This window comes from Lipotes vexillifer, unplaced genomic scaffold (genome assembly GCF_000442215.2).
Source record: "Lipotes vexillifer unplaced genomic scaffold, Lipotes_vexillifer_v1.1 scaffold1262, whole genome shotgun sequence".
Classification (NCBI taxonomy): domain Eukaryota; kingdom Metazoa; phylum Chordata; class Mammalia; order Artiodactyla; family Lipotidae; genus Lipotes; species Lipotes vexillifer.
In genome coordinates, this window is record NW_006775022.1 from 136,253 (window position 1) to 154,646 (window position 18,394).

The 18,394-nt window shown below is 43.2% G+C and overlaps 1 protein-coding gene across 1 annotated transcript in view; it reads left to right on the forward strand.

Moving 5' to 3' along the window:
• Window positions 1–18,394, forward strand: part of ADAM12 (ADAM metallopeptidase domain 12) — a 396,124-nt gene that overhangs the window by 99,895 nt on the left and 277,835 nt on the right. Inside the window, exon 3 of the mRNA XM_007449628.1 lies at window positions 15,022–15,095. Within this exon, the coding sequence (XP_007449690.1) occupies window positions 15,022–15,095 (74 nt within the window). The remainder of the gene's footprint in view (window positions 1–15,021; window positions 15,096–18,394) is intronic.

The window sequence follows — 18,394 nt, forward strand, 5'->3', positions numbered from 1 at the left end:
AGTTTTACATACATATATATATTCTTTTTCAGATTCTTTTCCACTGTAAGTCATTATAAGTTATTGAATATAGTTCCCTGTGTAAGCCCAGCTTTTCTATTTATAAAGAATTAGCAGGGAAACCTTTAATTTAAACTTGATGACCATGCAACAGTTTTTATTGTTCCTTATTTCATTGCACCTTTAGGTAAGATCCTATTTTCTGTTTGAGAAAAATCCATATACGTACACACAATTTTGTTGATACAAAATGTCCTCTAGCAAGTAACTCATCTGAAATCGTTTCTGAACTTTCCTCCTTGAAACTGTTACAAATAAAAGATTTTTTCAGTAGGACTTAAGCAGGTATCCCTGTATGACATTCTATCTCTAGAAAATAATGGAATTTTGGTTTTCATTGGTTAAAAACCTTGTAAATCAGCTATAAATTATTCATACCCCATGCTGCATCTGTTAGCTGTCTTGACTCTTCTTTGTTAAGTCAACTTTACTTAGTTTTAAAGTCCAGGTAATTGATTATTGGTCCAGTTTTGCATAGATGTTACAAAGTCGTTTATAGGAATGGAGCTGCTCTTTTTTCTGCCCAGCAGGACAAAAAGGAATCCCTGAGCGCTCCTGGCTGTCCTTTCACAAAGCGAAAGCCATGGACAGCCAGCGAGGGACATGAAGGCACAGTGGTGACTGTGAACTTCATTCATTATGACCACTTGGTGGCAGCTAGTATTGTCCTGGTAGAAATCCTGCAGTTTCCACAGTAGCCTCTTAAATGCTGTCACATTTACACTCTGTGGTTTAGTTTAAGATGGCTAATCCAGGAAAGCTCAAAATAGGCAAAGGATTTGCTGATCACACATTTGTGATAACTCCAGCCTCGTTCTCAGCAAGGACGAGATTTTCTATATTGGTCTAAAAATTGTCTGTATTAAGGGTGGATTTAAATATGGAACTTTGTCAACACAACGTCAGTAACAAAAGTAGCTTTTGTTCAGTATAATAAGATATTTTTATGACTCTGAACTTTGTAGTGAGGGTCAAGATTCGTTAGCAGGGTAGACTGCCTGAACATAGCACAGTATCTGGCATGTAACTATTTGATGAAAAGATGAATGAGCAACATTTTTGAATGTATTGATCAAGTTCGAGTTAATCAAACCAATAAGCATTGGTTTCGTGCTTTGGATGTATAAGAAAGTAGCACCTGAGGCAGCTTGATGGATATTCAAAGTTAGCTAAGGCTTCCTGGAGCTTGTAGCCTAGTGAGCACTTTGCCATGAACAGAAATAAGTATAGTCCAGGCAGAATGTGGGAGTGTGATGTGCAGGGAGAAGAAAGGAGAGTTGTACCTGAGTCATCAGGGAGGGCTTCAAAGGTTAGGAGCCTCTCAGGGCCTTGTGGGATGAGAAGGAGTTCGGGAGGCCAGAGAGGAAAGCTGAGCTCATTCCTTCCACGCATGTTTCTAATCATCCAACCAGTATCAACGTCCTATTTGACATTAGACCAGAGACTGCGAATTTGAATGCTGCAAGGGGCCAGGCTGGTGTTATAAACAAGCAAAGCTGGCCAGGCATAAGACGATAGATCACCTTTGCCCCTTGGCCTCCATGTGCAGATAACGTAGGGCAGGTGGGGCTGGAAGAACAGGCAGCTTCTCTTCAGTTTCAGCCAATTCTTGTCCCATGAAGTGCAAGCCCAGGGTTGCCATTTTTCTGATACTTTTTTTTCCTCTGAGAAGCAACACATCCAGGTTTGTCTGAGAATTCTCCTGACTCTTAGAGGTTAGCAATTAAATCAAATTGACAAATTGGGTGGCATGCACTTCGGGGCCAAACCAACATTAGCTGCAGGCTGAGTGGAGCTTGTGAACTGTCACCCTGTGAAACTTGGTCTAGCACAGCGATTCGGAAAATCTGATCCCCGGGCCAACAGTAGCAGCATCACCTGGGTACTTATTAGAAGTCCAAATGCCCAGGCCCTGTCTCAGATCTACTGAGTAAGAAACTCTGTGATGGACCCTACAATCTGCATTTCAACAAGCCCTCCAGGTGATTTGGATGCTAGCTCGGGTTCGAGAATGTTTTTTACATTTTTAAGTGGCTGGGAAAAAAAAATCAAAAGATGATGAGTATTTCATGATATATAAAATTACATGAAATTCATACGTCGGTGTCCATAAATAAGGTTTTAGTGGCACATAGCCACGCTCATTCATTTAGGTATTGTCTGTGGCTGTATTTGCCTGCAAGGGCAGAGTTGAGTAGTCCTGGCAAAGACCAAATGGCCCGCAAAACTTAAAATATTTGTTACCTGGCTCTTTATAGGAAATGTTTGTCAACTCTGCCCTTGAGCATTGAGTGGGGAGGGAGGGAGGGTGGACAGACTGAAGAGGATGGAAAGCTGAGGAACCTCTGCTTCAGACCGAGATGAAGGGGAGGCGTAGGATTTGAGCCCTGCATTCGTAAAAGAGCTCAGGGAACCACGCTGGTTGATGCAAGAACTGGTTGATGCAAGAGTGGTCAGGAGAGCTGGGGTGAGGACCACGCAGCAGGAACAGAAAGAATTCCAGAGATATCCAGAGACAGGGTCCACAGGGCTTGACCACTAATTCAACATGAGATGGGGAGAAAGACGAGAGTCGCAGGGCGGTACGAATGTGGCACAAAAGGATGATGATGATGACAACAGGGAAAAGAAGGGGTCCGGGATGGAGGAGTGTGCTTCAGGAAGTTGTGGAGACGATGGGAAACATGGGGAGTGAGTTTTAAACCCAGTAGCATTTGAGTCGCTGGTAAGGGATCTGTTCGACCTGACTTGTGGGCGTTCCCATCACAAGATAGAGGTTGGAGCTGGAGATATGGACTTGAGGGTCCTCTACGTAGAAGACAAAGTTGCCTATAAGAGTTACTGGATTTATGATTGGTTGACTTTACTAGTATTTTAACAGAAAAGAAAGTTGAACTCAAGTTTTCATTCAGCAAAGTACACTGCTTGAGGACCTCCCTATCCCAGAACCGAGCTAGGATGAAGATGGAAAACTGTATCTTCAAGGCGTGCAAAGTCCTTTGAACCCAGTGGAGTGAGTGGCCACTTGAGTCCTCCACTGCCCTTCTTGTGTCCTCTGTCGCAAGGCTGCACGCATCTATGTCCACAGCACCATCCTCTCTGGCTCGGTCTCCTAACTCTGCCCCTGGGGGCCTCCTCCAGCCCCTGCCAGCAACCTTTCTCCTTCCTGCTCTCTCTCGCTCCTGCTTCTGAGGCCCAAATGCCCCAAGAAATAGCGTGACAGCGCAAGCGATGGGAAAAGCTGGGGACAGTCATGCTGCAGTTTTTGTCTGAAGTTGTGAAATGTGAATTCTCATAGCTTTCCGTGAGGCTTTTAGCATGAGTTTTCACGGGGCAATTAGGGTATGTTTTATAAAAAGTTAGCAATTAGCTGTAATTCTGTTTGCAGCAGAAAAACTTGTTTGCACCAGGCTTCAGTTAGGACAGAATGATTTGGCAGTGCCTCCATGATCGATAGCAGGATTACTTTAAAGAGTTTATTATATTGCACTAATGTTTATTTGAAAGAGATTACAGTGATGCTTTATAAATGGCCCTTAGTCAACACATGAATGGGATATTCTCTCTGGAAGACAGCTTGCATGCAAACAAACTAGCAACTTAAGCTATTAACTTCCTCTGACTGACAGTTTCGAAGTGTTGTTGTAGGAAAAAATAAAATGGTGTATGAAAGTTGCCAGACATAAAATTAGTTAGATAAATGAATTTTGAATTGGAAACCAAACTTTCTAGTTAATAAACACAGTGCATATTATTTTACAGCTGTGTCTTGTAAGACTAGGCAGGTCATTCCGAAAAGTAATGCTCGGGTCTGTTTTCTAATATTATAATATCCCTGATTATATCAGTAAGCAAATCTTAGAAAGTATTATCTTTAGAATATTTCACGTCAAGATGCAGTGCATGCGTGTATTTTGTGTTGTGTCCATGTGGGTCTTTCAGAACCTTCTGTCGCCTTCCATAACACTGGTCATATAGGTATAATATCTTCTTTCCATACTAAACAAGTGTTACCAAACTCAGGTTTGGCTGCTTGCTGCTCGAAAGCCAATACTCAAGAGGCAGGTGTTGGTTGGAAAAGGAAAGTCTGCTTTATTCAGGAGGCCGGCAACCTGGTGAGAATGCGGACTCGTGTCCAAGAACCAACTCAAAAGATTCTGCTTGGCCATGAAAGTCTTTTAAGGGTAAAAGGGGAAGCTAGGCGCAGTTAATCGTTTAGAGAGGAGGTCAGAGTCTCTGTCATCCTTCACTGTCTGCAGACTTGCTGACTCCTTGTGGTCTTTCTTTAGATGCTGTCCTGTTCATGCAGTTTGCCCATGAGATGACTGAAGGGGAAGCTGGGGAAAAGATCTAGTCATCCGTTAATTACTTATTGTTCAGCTCTACTTCTTTAAGAAAAGAATCAATTGGTTAGGTAAGGCATTGTGTGATCCAAAGATTTGAAAGGTGTGCTTGGGTCAGAGGCTAGTGAAGCATGGGGTGTAAAGGTTAAGTTAAAATATTGCTGCTAGCCACTATGGAGAACAGTATGTGGAGGTTCCTTAAAAAAACTACAAATAGAACTACCATATGACCCAGCAATCCCACTACTGGGCATATACCCTGAGGAAACCACAATTCAAAAAGAGTCATGTACCAAAATGTTCATTGCAGCTCTATTTACAATAGCCCGGAGATGGAAACAACCTAAGTGCCCATCGTCGGATGAATGGATAAGGAAGATGTGGCACATATATACAATGGAATATTACTCGGCCATAAAAAGAAACGAAAGTGAGCTATTTGTAATGAGGTGGATGGACCTAGAGTCTGTCATACAGAGGGAAGTAAGTCAGAAAGAAAAAGACAAACACCGTATGCTAACACATATATATGGAATTTAAGAGAAAAAAAAATGTTATGAAGAACCTAGGGGTAAAACAGGAATAAAGACACAGACCTACTGGAGAACAGACTTGAGGATATGGGGAGGGGGAAGGGTGAGCATGGACATACATATACTAACAAACGTAAGGTAGATAGCCAGTGGGAAGCGGCCGCATGGCACAGGGAAACCGGCTCGGTTCTTTGTGGCTGCCTGGAGGGCTGGGATAGGGAGGGAGGGAGGGAGGGAGACAAAGAGGGAAGAGATATGGGGACATATGTATATGTGTAACTGACTCACTCTGTTATAAAGCAGAAACTAACACACTATTGTAAAGCAATTATACCCCAATAAAGATGTTAAAAAAAAAAAAAGCATACATATACTAACAAACGTAAGGTAGATAGCCAGTGGGAAGCGGCCGCATGGCACAGGGAAACCGGCTCGGTTCTTTGTGGCTGCCTGGAGGGCTGGGATAGGGAGGGAGGGAGGGAGGGAGACAAAGAGGGAAGAGATATGGGGACATATGTATATGTGTAACTGACTCACTCTGTTATAAAGCAGAAACTAACACACTATTGTAAAGCAATTATACCCCAATAAAGATGTTAAAAAACACTATTGCTGCTAAAGTGACAGGACAAAGGGCCTCCTCCTACTAACACAAGGGAGGAGATAAGTTGCTTTGAACCATCTCCCCTGGAACTGGCCTGGTGCCTGCCTTATAAACAGGCCCCCAGTTAATGAATGTATTATATTTCTTTTTGAAAACTTGTTAGCGTTTTAAAAAACTTAATATATTAATGCCCATTTAGATCAAAATACAGAAAGCATGAAAGGGCTGCAATTTGGGTAAATAGCAATAAATAATAAGGGAAATGGTGTTTTGTCACTGTCACGCTGGGAAGCAGCAGCTCCGTTTGTGATTGGACTTATGTAATAAAAATGCATTTCCGTTTTATCATGCAGGATGGTTTCCAAACAGACATTTTACCATTTGAATCTCACAGCAACCTTCCTGATGTTTCCGTTTTCTATCGCTGCTCTAACAAACCACCACAACTTAGGTGTCTTGAAACAATACCCATTTGTGATCTCTCAGTTCTGAAGGTCACAAGGCCGGCAGCCTGGTTGGGTTTCCTGCTTCACATCTCACCAGGTTAAAAGCAAAGTGTTCCCAGAGCTGCCCTTTATGATGGCAGCATCAGGGGAGGGTCCGTTCCCTGCTCATTTCAGATGTTGGCAGAAGTCCGCCAACTTGGAGGTTGTCGGGCCACGGTCTCTGTGTTCTCGCCAGCTGAAGGTTAAGGGTCGTTCCCAGCTTCTCAAGGCCACTGCTGTCTTGGCGAATGGCTCCCTTGCTCCATCTTCAAAGCGAGCCAAGTGGTCAGGTTCTTCTCCTGTGGCATCTCTCCAACCCCAGCAATGAAACGTTCTCTGCTTTTAAGGATCCTTGTGAGTACACTGGGCCCATCTGAATAAACGAGGATAATATCTCCCTGTCCCCCTTTATCGCATATGCAAGGTCCCTTTTTCCAGGTAAGGTAACATATTCACAGGTTCCCAGGATTAGGACATCTCTGGGGGCCCGTTATTCTGCCGACCACACTGATAGACAGTATTGTTATCCCCGGTCTCCTGGTGAGGAAGCCGAGGCCCAGCAGAGTGAAATGACCAACCAGTAGTCCCTCAGTCCGAGTGGCAGCATCCAGCCTGTCTGTGGACACATCTCTGGCCTGACCCCTTCCCAGGTTCAGCCTCCTACATGGAACAACAGTTTCCGAGATGCAATGAAATAGGTCTTTCTTAGGTGAGATTATTGTTCCTTTGCATTCAAAGGAGGAGGGATTGTTACCTATCTGCTTCCTAAATATCCAACTTGAGATGTCCCTAGCCATCACACAGGGGCTCAGTGACCTTCTGCGTAGCTGTTGGAGGTAGCTTGAAGACGCTGAAGTGACCCTGGGCCCTGGCGCTCGGCTCAGGCCGCCTTCTCGTGACAGCGTTGCTCATCACAAGCCCTGTTGTCGGTGGTGCCGCCTCACTGATACCGAACATGCAGGAGGGGCCGGTACCTCGTGTGGGCGGGATGATGGGCCCGTGGCACTAGGGCTGCGGACGGTCTTCTGAGTGATGGGGAGAATGGCCGATGGGGAAGTCCATCCTAGCCACTGGCCTCCTGCCCTGGGCGTCCTGAGGTTCCTGAGCCCTGAGCAGGTGGCCAGGTGGAGCTCGACGTTGTCTCTCCTTCCTGCTAATCGAGATGTCTGAAGGCAGAGCGGATGGGAGGGCAGCAGAGGTCTGAGGACCAGTGCACAGCCTGCTGGGATCTGATGTCAGGGGCCCATTTCAGCAGCACAGTCTCACCACACGTTTCAGCTCCTAGGTCACCACGTCACCACACGGTGTCCAGGGTTCAGCCCCCACGCCCAGGGCCGTTAAGAGCCATTAAGTGGCAGAATAGGACGTCCTCAAGCCCCTCCTACCCTGATTTGCTCACCCCCTTCCCGGCATGGCTCTGATTTCTAGCTCTGCAGCCCCCATAGCCACCACCTTGTGTTTGACCTTGATTTCCGCTGATTCATCCCCTCGTCCTCTTACAGCGCGCTCTCTGTCCCTCTGCTCTGGTCTGGGCTCTCCATCACTGAGGTCCAAAGAAACCAAGCGGGACAAGCGGGCGTCCTCGGAGGGGCCAGGAGCCAGGCTGGGAGCTCGCACTCACTGGCCTTCTCGGCCGCCCCAAGTATAGGTGGTCCAGCTCCCAGCAAGCCCCTCTTCCTCTCCACAGAGGAACAGAACCCAAGGCACCTTCAATGGCCCAGTTCCTCGCTCACTACCAAGGGATCCTCTGTGCAGCTGCTTGCATCTGTGTGCCGTCAGCCTCTGAGAGTGAGGCGGGGCTCAGATGGGTGGACTTTGGCCTTGTGCTTGGGTCAGCAGGGGCCCGGGAGAGCCCAGACGGCCCTTCACTCCTCCTGAGGTGGCACTTATGCCTCCGCTGCCCCCTGAATCAGTATCCCTTCTGCCATCTCCTGCTACCGCCGCGCCTGTCTTCTGTCATCCCGCAGGTGTTTCTAGGTGGCCCCATTCTGGGTGTTGGGAGTAGGATGTGGAACAAAGCAGAAAAATTCCCTTTTCCTACAAAGTTTCCGTTTCTGAAAAGGGGAGATAGACAATTAACAAGTAAAATAAACACACCAATACACGATCACAAATGAGATGGCTAGAAAGAGAGAGAAGTGGTGTGTGGGGCAAAGAGCCCACTGGGATGGGGGACTTCCCTGCGGGGGGTGACGTCCAGGCTGAGACCTGGAGGTGAGGCGCCTCGAGAGCCCAGGAGGGCCTTCCAGCAAAGGCTCAGCTGGTGCAGAGGCCCAGAAGCCAGCTGCAGCCTGACCAGTTCAGCGGTGTGCCGGGAGCTTAGGGGTGAGAGAGGCCAGACTGTTGGTGGTGTGAAGACAACAGTTATTCTAAGAACAGTGGGTCATTGCTGAAGGGGTTTAAGAAGGTGAATTGTTAACTAAGCTGGGGAGTTCTGGGGGAGCTGCTGTGAATTTTCCCCGGGGTCCCCTTTGCATTGGGTTGGGGAGGGGCGGTAACATAAGAGTTGAAATTTAGATGGGTTAAGTTTGAGAACCCTGCACTGTCGTGCTTCTCGATTGCTTTCTTTTAAGTCATGTTGTTGGTCTCCTCTTACAACCCAACAGTGAGCTCTGGGAGGGGACAGATGACGGTTGTCTGCTCAGAATCTGCCGTTGTCCTCAGATGGACACAGCATGGGGAACTGTAATCCTATAGTGTACAGATGCATGGGGCAGAATGGCAATATTTCAGTGAATTAATGAGGCTTTAAGATGATCTGGCTATAGCTACAGTAATCAAAAATGAAAATCTAAAATGTTAGTTGCAAATTTAAGCATTAGTAATCCCACCAGTAGCAACAGCATAAAGAGCTTGAATTCAGAGCATCACCCATGACAAAGGTGGTGAGGTCGTGCCTTTTTTTGGTGGGAAGGGAGAAGTGGGCTGGAAATCGGTAAACCCATCATGCAGAGAAATACAGTAAGGAGAATCCGTGCGAAAGAGAACCTAACACTGTAGCACACAAACAACTTCAAACTACATTCCACATCTTTCAAAAGCACTTTTTACCTTAAGATAATGTGTGCCATTCTGCACATTTTAACAAGTGGTTTGCTGATGTAAATTTTCCATCAGAGAAAAGTATCAATGACTCATGAATAAACATTATTGTCATTTACAGTAACAACTAAAAGGCCTCAAGCCAGAGACGCCCATTATGGTGCTGCAGTGCCCTCGTCCCTTACTGTGTTATTCTCCAGCTAATTCAATTTTGTCCTCTCTCAGTTCCACAGGGCCCATATCTTCCCGTCTATGGAACTGCTGCACTGATATTAAAGTGGTAATCAAGACTGCCTCTAAATTATTCATAGCAATAAATGACTCTCTCGTGCCCCATGAGTGCCAGGGCAGCAGCCTGAAGCATTTATTTAGTGCTGGAGAGGGAACCAGTTATTTCGGAGTCCCCTGAATGCAATATTTTATTTAATATTGTTGTTCTGCTTGAAAAATTAGGTCCCTCTGAGTTTCTGGTATCGGTGGTTGAGACTAATGACTTTGGCTCAGAACTGACCATTGTCTTTGAAAGGATAACCTAGAAGTGGTGATGGGAATGGACTTGGCTATTGACCCCGCATCTGATTTTTTAATGCAGTCCCCTTCCTCCTGCAGGCTCGCTGCCACCTTATTTCAACTTCATGGTCAGGTTCACATTTTTCTAAGTCATTGAAAATGGCTATTCTTTAAGGACATAGAAACACCAAAGAGACGATATTGTGTATCATTCCATCCATCAGAGGAAAAAAAAAAAATCATAAGCATACCTGCATCCATGAAAAGTTACATTTATTGACTTGGGGTATTTTGCACCCATCATGGGTGAAATAATTTAAATTCAATTTTGGGTGAGCTCCCATTTACACAGATTAAAGAATGACAGCCCAACATTTTGGAGTAAAATGTGAAATAAGATCACTTTTAAGATTCCTTTTTTGTTGTTATAATATTGCTCGTAAGTAACAGATAGCAGAGAAAATAATTTACATTGTTATAGGCTATCACTTAAGAGGTTATTGTGGCTAAAAATGTTATTAACAAGAAATAAATAAGTAATAAATAAAGGCATCCCAATGGATAATACTGAGAAGAAAAAAAACTGTAGCTAATCAAAAGATCACTTTTTAAACATGTGTTTATATTTCCAGTTAAGTGGGATGTGCTGGGCAGGTACCTTGTGGGAAACTTCAGAAAGAGCACAGAGCAGCTGAGGGTCCGAGTGATGGACAGTGGTCTCTGGCCAGAGCCTTACTTTGCAGACCTGCCTGGGCAAACCATCTGGGGGAGCCTGCCCAAACTCATTTCCACGAGGAACTTACAAGGAGTGAGGCCTCAGAAGAAACTAAACCTGCCCTGATCGTGGACTTCTAACTTCCAGAACTGTGAGGAAATAAATTTCTGATAGTTAAGCTACCCAGTCTGAGATATTTTCTCATGGCAGCCTTAGCAAATGAATACGGGGGGTTTCTAAGATTCTGGTAATATTTTGACTTTTCAGCTGGGTGGTAGGTACCCTGATGATTATTTTATTGTTGTTTTTTCAATTGTACTTAATACATTTTATATACTCTTTTGGGTACACTTTTGCCAATTAGAAAAATAGAATTACAATGATGGTCAAAACGTTTCTAGCCTATTGATAAGCATTTAACTGACTTATTCAGCAAATGCTGTTCTTTAAGCACTCAGTAAAGGACACGGTTTCATTAGGGCAAAATCAATGTCTCATTTTTAAAAAGCAAGGCTGTATTTAACCAACACTAGTTCGTCATCTCCAATGTCTAAAAATCAAAAGGAAATGGAATGAATACATGCTTTTAAACTAAGAAACCTAATGCAATGAGTGGTTTTGAGTTAAATAGCTCTCTGTTGTTCTCCATTGATTTCTCCTATGCCATTCAGATCTCAAGTAAAATACACAGGTAAAGCTCTTTCTGCCACCCTGGGGGAAAACGTATTCATTTGAATATGTTAACATTAGAACGTTCTAACAGCTCCCGTAGGGACTTTATGTAGGATTAGTACCAGTGTTCATGTTCAAGCTATAGCTGAACTGTTCATGGGGGGAAAAGGGTGCTGCAGATATTTTATTTTTATTCACAAATATAATTGCCAGGATTTATCTTTAAAATAGTGATGTGTAAGAAAAAACACAGAAGAAAATAGTGATGTGTGTGTCCATATCTTAGGCTAACACAATTTGTTATTAAAGTAACTTTTCACACATATACAAAAAACACATACAGATAAACAGACATATTCATACATATGCTCTTTGGACACATCTTGACACAACATTGAGATGTATTTTTGTTCTAATATTTTATTGTAAGCATAATTAATAATCTTGTTTTTCTAAGATATAATTAATGAGTACAAATTGCAGACCCTGGGGGCTTCCCTGGCGGCGCAGCGGTTGGCTGGGCCCGTGAGCCATGGCCGCTGAGCCTGCGCGTCCGGAGCCTGTGCTCCGCAACGGGAGAGGCCACAACAGTGAGGGGCCCGCGTACCGGAAAAAAAAAAAATAATAATAATAATATCACCCGTCAATTAAAATTGAGAAGAGCTCTCTTAAAGGACATTAAAAAAAAAATCCGGCTTGGGTTTGTACTTAATTCCATCCCCTGAAGGCACCAATATTAAAAATAGTCTAGTTCTTGGGCAGCTATTGGATGATGCAAGTTTTAGGTCTTTAAAACTACAGAGAGCCGTTCCAATGGCTGACCTAAAAATAAACTGAGTAGTGTTTCGCGCTCTGTGACTCTGTCCCAGTTATATGGCATTAGTTAATGCAACTTGTGACATTTCCCCAAAACTCATGTGACCCAACAACTCATGTTGCAGGTTTTGTTTCAATTTTGTTTCCTCTTAACTCATTATTTTAAGGTTGGCTGTTGGAACTTGCAATCCATTTTCTCTTAAAACATAGTAGCGTGTGGTTTGTTAATTCATAGTAGAGCTGAAATGCTGTGCTGTGAAAATAGTCCCTTGAGCTCTGGAGTTATAATAGTGTCTTTCAAATATGGAATGTTAGAGAACTACGTATATATGTATTCTTCTATCTCGTATTCAAGCATAAGACCAAACAATCTTACAAAGCAAAGGCGAACGAAACCAATCCACTGAAGTCAGCAGCACTGATTTAAGGCGGATGATGATGTTTGAACAAGACTGACACGCCGCTTGCAGCGCCAGGGCAAGGCTGCCCGGGAGGCGCAGGTGATCTGGAGTTTGTGCCGCCGGTTTCGTCCTGACCTGTCTCTCCTCCACTGTGCTCTTTATAAGCCGCTAAGGAACCTTTATTTCCGCACTGGGCTGTGATGGCATTTGGCCCTTGCTTAGCTCGGCTGCGTCATTTGTGAATTAAACCCTCCTCTGCCCTGCTCACATCGGCCTAGATAGTCAGGCTGTCCTGCCCGGCCCCGACCTGAGCACAGCAGCCATGGTGAGCTGGGTCAGGGTGGGCGTGGTCATGCTGGGTGAACTCTCTTTCCACATCATCAGAATGAAAACACAGCATTCATTTTTTTAAAATAAACGTTAAAAATTTTAAGTTCTTTTGGAGGGAAATGCCCCATGGACATGTGAAACCTCCATTTGAACATGCTAGCTGGTGGCGGCGTTGGGGGGAGTTGGAATTGACTGTCCACCCCCAGAATCACTGAGGATGCCCAGGGAAAGGGGAAGCAAATAAAGAGCTTCGTAGAATAACTTTAGGATGTGGCACATCAATTTTGACTGGGGTAAGGACTCCAAACCATTGACTTGGGCTCAGCAAGAGAGAGTGTGGCGTGTTCCACCACCCTGTTAAGTGGGAGAGAAGCTGGGGTAGGCGTGTGGGTTTAGGGACACTGCCACATGGCTGCATTCCCAGGGCAGGGCAAGGACCTTGTTGGGATTTCTGGGGCAGAGCAAAGAATATAGGTTCCTGCCCCCCACTGACAGCTGGGCACACACAGACTAGGGTTTCCTGGGGCCCAGAGGAGAGGAGGAGGATGGCGTCTGCCTAACAAGAGGGGGAAGGGGTCGGTAGAGCTGTTTGCCCTATTCATTGATTGATTCTCTCCACCAAATATTAATTGAGCTTCTATTATTTGTCTGGCACCTTCGTGGGTATGATAAACAAGTGGACCCACAAGTCAACATACTAAATTTTAATGAACAGGAAGGGAGTTCTTCCTTACAAGGAGGAAAAGGGCAGGAGACTGGGAGAAATACTAGCTGGGGAGAGGTGGATGTCATTAGACTGGGGAGTGAGGTAAGGCTTCTTTGCATCATTGACATTTAAGCTGATACCGAGTAGCAGAGTTGGGAGAAAGCATTCCAAGCAGAGGGGACAGCCTGTGCGAAGACTCGGAGCTATGAAGGAGCTTGGTGTGTTTGAGGAGCGGGTGAGGTCAGTGTGGCTTAGAGCTGGGTGAGCGAGGAGAGCAACGCAGGTGGGTGTGGAGGGGCATGAAGGTCAGGCCACACAGGAGCTACAGCCCACATTGAAGAGTTGGCATATTCACTGCGGAGAACAGTATGGCGTTTTCTCAAAAAACGCATTCCTTGTTATATATCCGGAAAAAACAAAAACATGAATTCAAAAAGAGAGATGCACCCCAGTGTTCATAGCATAGCATAGCAGCATCATTTACAAAGCCAAGATATGGAAGCAACCTAAGTGTCCATCAATAGATGAATGGCAAAAGAAGATGTGAGATATGTATATATGTGTGTATATATATATATATATCTGTATATATATACATACATATATACACACACGCACATATGTACGTATGGGGGTGTGTGTGTGTGTGTGTGTGTGTGTGTATACACACACAGTGGAATACTACTCAGCCATAAAAAAGAATGAAAATTTTGTTATTTGCAGCAACAAGGATGGATCTGAAGGGCATAATGCCAAGTGAAATAAGTCAGAGAAAGACAAATACTGTATGATATGACTTATTTGCGGAATCTAAAAAATACAACAAAATAGTGAATATAACAAAAAAGAGAGCAGACTCACAGATACAGAGAACAAACCAGTGGTTACCAGTGGGGAGAGGGAGGTGGGGAGGGGCAGCATAGGGGTAGGGGATTAAGAGGTCCAAACTATTAGGTATAAAATAAGCTATGAGGATATATTGTACAACATAGGGAATATAGCCAATATTTTATAATAACTACAGATGGAGTATAACCTTTAAAAATTGTGAATCACTGCACTGTACACCTGTAACTCACGTAACATTGTACATCAGCTATACTACAATAAATATTCTTTTAAAAAGAGTTGGCATATTATCATCAGTGCAATGGAACATCAGTGCAGGCTTGTCATGACCAGGGGTAGGTGGATGAGGTTGACTTTTTAAAAAATATCCTCCCGTTGCCATTGGGGGATGAATGGGAGGAAAGCACAGGTCGATGTGGAGGGACCGGGGTAGAAGGGTTTTGCAGCATCCACATGAGAGATGATTGTGGCTTGATCCAGAGCAAGGTGGAGAGATGTCAGACCCGGACAACAGGAGCTGTGTTTTGGAGGGCGACTCAATAGGGCCTCTTCATGGATCAGATGGAGTTGCTGAGGGAGAAGGGCTTCAGATTTCTGACATGAGCAGTTGGGGAAATGAAAGTGCCTCCTTCTCTAGAAACAGGGAAACCAAGGAAGGAGTCGATTATGGGAGATGGAGGTCGAGTCAAGAAGGATCCCAAGGGTACATGTGGCCCAAGGAGAGGAGCGCGGAGGCCAGGAATGCAGGTGTGTCAGTACCATCTGGGAGGGCGATGCGTTTTCCGGACTCTCGTCCTGCTTGTTTTGATCTCCTCTACTCAGGATCTCAGAATGGTCCCGGGAAGAAAATGTATTTTTTCTCTCCCCGCCATTGACTATGCCTGCAGGGCATGTTGAGATACTGGCACATCGAAGGGAAATGATCTTCAACTGACTTCTCTTACTTCTCTTTCAGAATCATCCAGGAGTCTTGAATTTTCGAATACAACTGGAAAGCAAAGAACTGATTGTAAATCTGGAAAGAAACAAGTAAGTCGAGTTAATTCCTGTCTATGACACCATAGGAGAAAGTTACAACATGGGGACTGGAGAGCGCTGTGTATTTGATGTTGGCATTTAGAGACACAGAACTAAATGTGTAGATTCATAATCCAAATTTGGACGTGAGGCTGGAATTAACTTCAAAAAATGATCCAATGGAAAAATAAAGAATTGTATTTGATCACTCTAAAGGAGAACTTTCTAGCTCAGCAGGTTTTTCTCATAGTTCTGATGTTTCTTTTTTTTTCAGAGCCTGATGTTTCAAGGATAGAATTTAAGCATCCTCTGTTCTGTTCCAATAACAGTGTTCCATAATTAGTTGACTTTTGGCAGTTCCTGGGTTATTTAAGGAGAAACAGCTTCAAATGGGTAGTAGCTGTTTTTTCCTTGGGAAATACCAGGAGTTTATTTCATCTTTCAGACCTTGTCTCCAGTGGTATGAAGTATTTATTTTATCTTTTTACTTAAAAATTTGGCCCTTTTTGTTTTGAAAAATTATATATATTTTCAGAAAATGGTACTATACAGTTTTTTCTGTAGCACATGGATGTTATTACATATTTTGTATGCCTTCCCAGGAGAAGACTGTGCCTGGTTCAAGGCACAAGTAAAAATAACTCATATTCTTGTCATCCTTTATACTGTGGCTCTCCCCATGGGTTCCTCAGATCTAAAGGACCCCTACTATTCTAATTGATTAGTACCAGCAAAGAATCGAGCTCTCCTAATAAGCAATCTGTATTTAAAGATATAAGTTCCCAAGTCAGGCTTGATTCAAAATTGGAGTTTCTGTCTTCCAGAATTACTGGTCCCTGTTTCTCACCCATCAGTGAAATGCTGATTTTTTGCTGAAATGACAGTGTAGATAAGACAGTTTCACTGAAATGAGTTCTGCCGCAGATACTGAGTCACAGAAATCTGACTCAGCATCTCTATGTAAACGAGTCAGATCACTTACTTACACTTACTTGGGTTTGAGGGTCCTGAGCAAATCAGATGAACGGGATCATGAATGGCCAATTCTCACCTTCAGTATCTGACAGCATGGCCAACAGCAATTGTTAAAAAAAATAGGTTTTAAAATGCATATGAATATATATTAAGTATATGTTTTAAATGAGTATATGTAAAATAGCATGGCCTGCTTCTTGGGGGTCTGCAGCCTGCCTCTTTGCATTTCTTGCATGTTTCTCCCTCCCCATTAGATGGATTAAAAGCTTTTACGAGCATTAAGTAATGTGTTTTTAGCTTTTCTTGTGACTTGGTGATCTTAAACTTAGAGGTTCAGGAATACATCTTGGAGAATCGGGGCTGAACGGAAAGCTGAATATTGCTTTTGATACGTCTCTCTTAGCAAAGTATATATGTTCATGCTCTTTTTTTTCACGTAAGAATATCATAGGACATTTACATTTTCGTACACTGCTGTTTGTATGTGGTTTTGAAAATATCTCAGTGGACGAAACTTGGTATTCCTTGAAAGAGCAAAAGGAAATCAGGCTTCTGGTGGTGACGCATTTCCTCGGTGGGGTTTTAGGATGGGCAGCTGGATTGGGGAAGTGTCCTTATTGCGACTGTTCTTATTGTTAGCCTGTTGGAGGAATGTGGTAAATGGCACGAGCGAGACCGATCCTGGACCTTTACGTGATATTAGGGCTGCAGGTAGAAGAATGGAAATTGACTTAATAAAAACCTTAAGTTATTCGTTTTCACTCTAAAATAGGAATATGTGTCCAATGCAAAAAATTGAAAACTGTAGGGAAAAAAAACAAAAGTCCCCACCCCCCAAAAAAGTACCCCTACCACCAAACACCACGTTGGTTGGCATTTTGGTGAATGATCATATAGGGTTTTTTTTTCCTTGTAGAAAAGGCTTTGCTTCTTTTGTCTTCCTGGTTGATACTGTAGTCTGTGTTTAATATGATATCCTACTTCTTCGTTTAGCTTTATAATGGTGTCCTTTTCCATATAGAACGAGCCCCTCTGGTTCTCTGAGTCTGTAAAGTTGAGTTAATAGTCTTATTCATGGTTCCCTTTGAAAATGATTTACCTTCCATTAAGGCGGGTAGTATAGTGCGTGCTGACTACTAGGCAGTGGTTAATTTGTACAAAAGATCATTTTCAAAGGTACCTTAATTTGCTCACTTCCAATTCTGGGCCTTTCACAAAATAATCTCAAAATTAGAAAAGTTGTAAACTTAAAACTATCTCTTCTTGGTTTATTTCTTTTCCCAACTTCACTGGCAGAGCATGTTTTAGAAAAGTATATGGAGACGGTTTAATGTGTTCCTATAACATTTTATAGCTTTATTTTAATTATCCTACTTATACTCATTGTGGAAATTTCAGTCTGTTAAAAATGACATTTTCAAAATTAGAGCATGGTCATATGACTATTTTAATAATCCACTTCCAATCCATTTCCCCCAGTTACTTCAGTATAACAAATTTTTGAAGACGGTGACATGTCTGTTCTATAAGCACTTCACTTTTGAAATGATGAATACCAAAAAATTCTACAACTTTATAGGTAGAATGAAATGCTTGATTGCTACTGGCTGTTTGTCAGGCACAAAAGGTAATCAACCCATCCAAAATTAAAAATTAAAATAGAATTTTTAATTTGCATAGCCTTTGGCCCAGTAGATCCAATTGGAGAATTTATCCAAATGAAGCTATAAGAACCCAAAGATAAATGTACGAGGAAGCAGGATAAATGTAAATATTTAACAACCAGCAGAACAGAGAGCCCGACCAGTCTGAAGGTAACCTGGTCAGTACCAGGGGGGAATCAGCCCTGTGTTCAAGGATGTTCATTGCAGAAAGTTTTACCTAAAATATGTCAGCAGGAGATCGATTAAATAAATTACGACTCAGCTATGAAATAATACTACACATTAGTATATCTAAAGATGATGATGGAGATTTTTATTATTGTAAATAGCATTGATAATATGACCAGTGTGAACGGCATGTTGGATAGTAGTTTACATGGCATTCAGTTTTTATCTTAAAATTTTTTATACTCATGTACATGTATGCTAGAAAGATTTGGACAACATTTACTTTCTTTATTAATGTTTTACAACAAGAAAATATTACTGTTAAAATTAGGAAAACTTTTTATTTTGAAGGAAGAAAAGCTGCTCTAAAAACTTGAAAATGGTTGTAATGAAGAATGTAGAACTATTTACTATTCATAAAAAAGAAATGAGGGGCTTCCCTGGTGGCGCAGTGGTTGAGAGTCCGCCTGCCGATGCAGGGGACGCGGGTTCGTGCCCCGGTCC